Source organism: Saccopteryx leptura, chromosome X, assembly GCF_036850995.1.
Source record: "Saccopteryx leptura isolate mSacLep1 chromosome X, mSacLep1_pri_phased_curated, whole genome shotgun sequence".
Taxonomy (NCBI): domain Eukaryota; kingdom Metazoa; phylum Chordata; class Mammalia; order Chiroptera; family Emballonuridae; genus Saccopteryx; species Saccopteryx leptura.
Window position 1 is genome coordinate 31,209,317 of NC_089516.1, and position 3,735 is coordinate 31,213,051.

The 3,735-nt window shown below is 41.0% G+C and overlaps 1 protein-coding gene across 1 annotated transcript; it reads left to right on the top strand.

The window, feature by feature from the left end:
• Positions 1 to 348, top strand: LOC136386284 (histone H2A-Bbd type 1-like). The gene has a single exon (XM_066357774.1). It carries the CDS (start codon positions 1 to 3, stop codon positions 346 to 348), a length of 348 nt encoding a protein of 115 aa, XP_066213871.1.
• The last annotated feature ends 3,387 nt before the right edge of the window (positions 349 to 3,735 follow it).

Genomic DNA, 3,735 nt, shown 5'->3' on the forward strand with positions numbered 1-3,735 from the left:
ATGGGCCAATCCCAATCCCAGGAAAATGCAGCAGACATCACTCCTAGGGAAAGAAGAGACCGGCACCAACGTCAGAAGCGTGCCCCCTCCCGCACACCAAGAGCCGAGCTGCAAATCTCAGTGAGTCACGTGGACCGCCACCTGCGAAGTGGTCGCTATGCTAGGCGCCGGTCCTCCGTTACCCCTGTTTTCCTCGCTGGCATTCTTGAGTTCGTGGTGTCCTACATCCTGGAGCTGATGAGCAAGGAGGCTGACAACCATCACAGGGGGCGCATCACCTCACAAGACTTGGTGAGAGTAGCAGAAAGAAACCCGTTGCTGCGCAGCCTCTTCCAGCTTGACACCTAAACTTGAGATGACGGGATTCCTTCACCCAGGAAGAAACAGGGATGCCCGGGTCCCAGAGCCTGCAGATCTCTAAAAGACTCTAATCTAGTCCCCCAGACTTCCCACGGGTGAGGGTGGCCTCCCGTTTTCAGCAATTGCTATTAAAGTGTTTGAATACGCGAATGAGCTTCTGACTCCTCTGTTTCTGTCGCTCTGAGTGGGAAGTGTGTGTGAGATAGACATCCAGGAGAAGATAGCTCATGGGGGGTTGGAGGGTGGAAGGTGCGGTAAGTGCGGGATGCCAGAATCAGGGATTTAAGGCATCGGTTCCTAAGGTGATGATGTGGGAAAGGGCGCAGGTGGGAGTAAGCTGTCCGGGACTGTAGAGGTTAGACCACCTCCTTGGTTCTGAGCAAATCAAGTCCTGTGAAGCCAGGAGGTTGGCTGGGTGGGGGGCAGGGTTGCTGCCAGGGGGCCCCCTCCAAGAATGATAGTGGTGCCTGGGGTGGGACTGAAGACCATGATTACTAGACATTACATTATAAACACTATTATGATACTTATTTACAAATTAAACACCTATTTTTCTGTCTTATAGCTAATAGAGTAGCAGCGTTATCAGTGGCTGAGTACGTGTTTCATGATACACAAGTATGTTCTCTTTAAATTCTGCCCTAATTGATGAACTCAAAAGCATACATAAGTCTTACAAACACAGTTATGTGCTGTGTTAAGTTAAAAAAAAATGTCGTCGCATTAAGTGTCGTAGAAAACATGCCCTCTGGTATGAATGTCAACATTGGAGGTTTTCGCCACTGTTTACCACCCACCCCACCCTTTGCTGCCTCGAATCCTGTCAAAAATGGCTGGGCAGAGGCTGCTTAGCCGCTTTCACAACGGGATCAGGGGACCTGGCTGGGCCATCCCTGCTGTGCCCTTCTCGCCATGAGACCTTGGATATTCATCTGGTCCCTCTGAGCAGCAGGTCTCTCGTGGGTAAAATGGAGATAGAGATCCTCTATGCTTGGGTTTTCCAGAAGATTAAGTCAATGCATCTCAGGAACTGCTGTATAACACAGGGCTGGGCATAGAATCTGCCCTACGGAACAGCTGCGTGGTGTCTCCTTCTCGGTAGGCCAGGTTCTTAGGTGTGCTCCCCAATTTCTCACTGTGCCTGGTTCTCAGTGATTGCTGAATGTTTGGTCTTCTAGTTTTGAACACTCAATATCAATACTTTAATAACTTACTAGTTATAAGTTTGATATTCATCTTCAGTTTGACAGTATTGGCCTAAATGATGTTAGGTATACATTAAAATAGTAAAACAGCAATTCAAAACTTAAAAATAACAACTGATTTTATACCTGAAAATGCAGTAGTGTTGTCAATATCATAAAGAGAAGTACCACCAGGACTAATGGACAGTAAGGGAGCTGATAAATCTCCAGTAACTTCTTATAAACAATGCAATTTCTAAAATATTTATGTTAATAATATTTTATCTATCCAAATTTAACTTAGGAAATGCTGATTTCCTCATTCAATATTTTTTTAGGCAAGTCTGAAATCATACTTTCTTCCATAATGGTTGTATTACTTTAAAATCCCACCAACAGTGGATTAGGGTTCCTTTTTCTCCACAGCCTCTCCAACACTTGCTATTATTACCTGTCTTGTTGATGATAGCTAATCTAACAGGTGTGAGGTGGTATCTTGATTAAATCTCATAATTCCACCACTGCTCTTTCTTTTTGCTGATTCATAAATTTTGTTTTATTTCTTTTTTTATTATAAATTTTTATTAATTTTAATGGGGTGACATCAGTAAATCAGGGTACATATGTTCAAAGAAAACATCTCCAGGTTATCTTGTCATTCAATTATGTTGCATACCCATCACCCAAAGTCAGATTGTCCTCTATCACCTTCTATCTGATTTTCTTTGTGCCCCTTCCCCTCCCCCTTCCCCTCTCCCTCCCTCTCCTCTGCCCCTCCCCCGTAACCAACACACTCTTGTCCTTGACTCTTAGTCTCGTTTTTATGTCCCCACCTATGTATGGAGTCATGCAGTTCTTAGTTTTTTCTGATTTACTTATTTCACTCCATATAATGTTATCAAGATCTATCCATTTTGTTGTAAATGATCCGATGTCATCATTTCTTATGGCTGAGTAGTATTCCATAGTGTATATGTCCCACATCTTCTTTACCCAATCATCTATTGAAGAGTTTTTTGGTTGTTTCCATGTCTTGGCCACTGTGAAAAATGCTGCAATGAACATGGGGCTGCATGTGTCTTGACATATCAATGTCTCTGAGTTTTGGGGGTATATATCCAGTAGAAGGATTGCTGAGTCATAAGGTAGTTCCATTTTTAGTTTTTTGAGGAACAACCATAATTTCTTCCATAATGGTTGTATTACTTTACATTCCCACCAACAGTGAATGAGGGTTCCTTTTTCTCCACAGCCTCTCCAACACTTGCTATTATTACCTGTCTTGTTGATGATAGCCAATCTAACAGGTGTGAGGTGGTATCTCATTGTAGTTTTGATTTCCATTTCTCTAATAACTAATGAAGATGAGCATTTTTTTTTCATAAATCTGTTGGCCATTTGTTTTCTCGCTGGGAGAAGTGTCTGTTCATGTTCTCTTCCTCTTTTTTTATTGGATTATTTGTTTGTTGTTGAGTTTTATGAGATTTTTGTATATTTTGGATATTAGGCCCTTATCTGAGCTGTTGTTTGAAAATATCATTTCCCATTTAGTTGACTGTCTGTTTATTTGGTTGTCAGTTTCTCTTGCTGAGCAAAAACTTCTTAGTCTGATGTAGTCCCATTCATTTATCTTTGCCTTCACTTCCCTTGCCGTTGGAGTCAAATTCATAAAATGCTCTTTAAAACCAAGGTCCATGAGTTTAGTACCTATGTCTTCTTCTATGTACTTTATTGTTTCAGGTCTTATATTTAGGTCTTTGATCCATTTTGAATTAAATTTAGTACAAGGGGACAAACTGTAGTCGAGTTTCATTCTTTTGCATGTGGCTTTCCAGTTTTCCCAGCACCATTTGTTGAAGAAGCTTTCTTTTCTCCATTGTGTGTTGTTGGCCCCTTTATCAAAAATTATTTGACCATATATATGTGGTTTTATTTCTGGACTTTCTATTCTGTTCCCTTGGTGTGAGTGTCTATTTTTATGCCAATACCATGCTGTTTTGATTGTCATGGCTCTATAATAAAATTTGAAGTCAGGTATTGTAATGTCCCCAGCTTCATTCTTTTTCCTTAGAATTCCTTTGGCTATTCGGGGTTTTTTTATAGTTCTATATAAATGTGACAAATTTTTGTTCCATTTCTTTAAAAAATTTCATTGGAAATTTGATGGGAGTTGCATTAAATTTGTATGTTG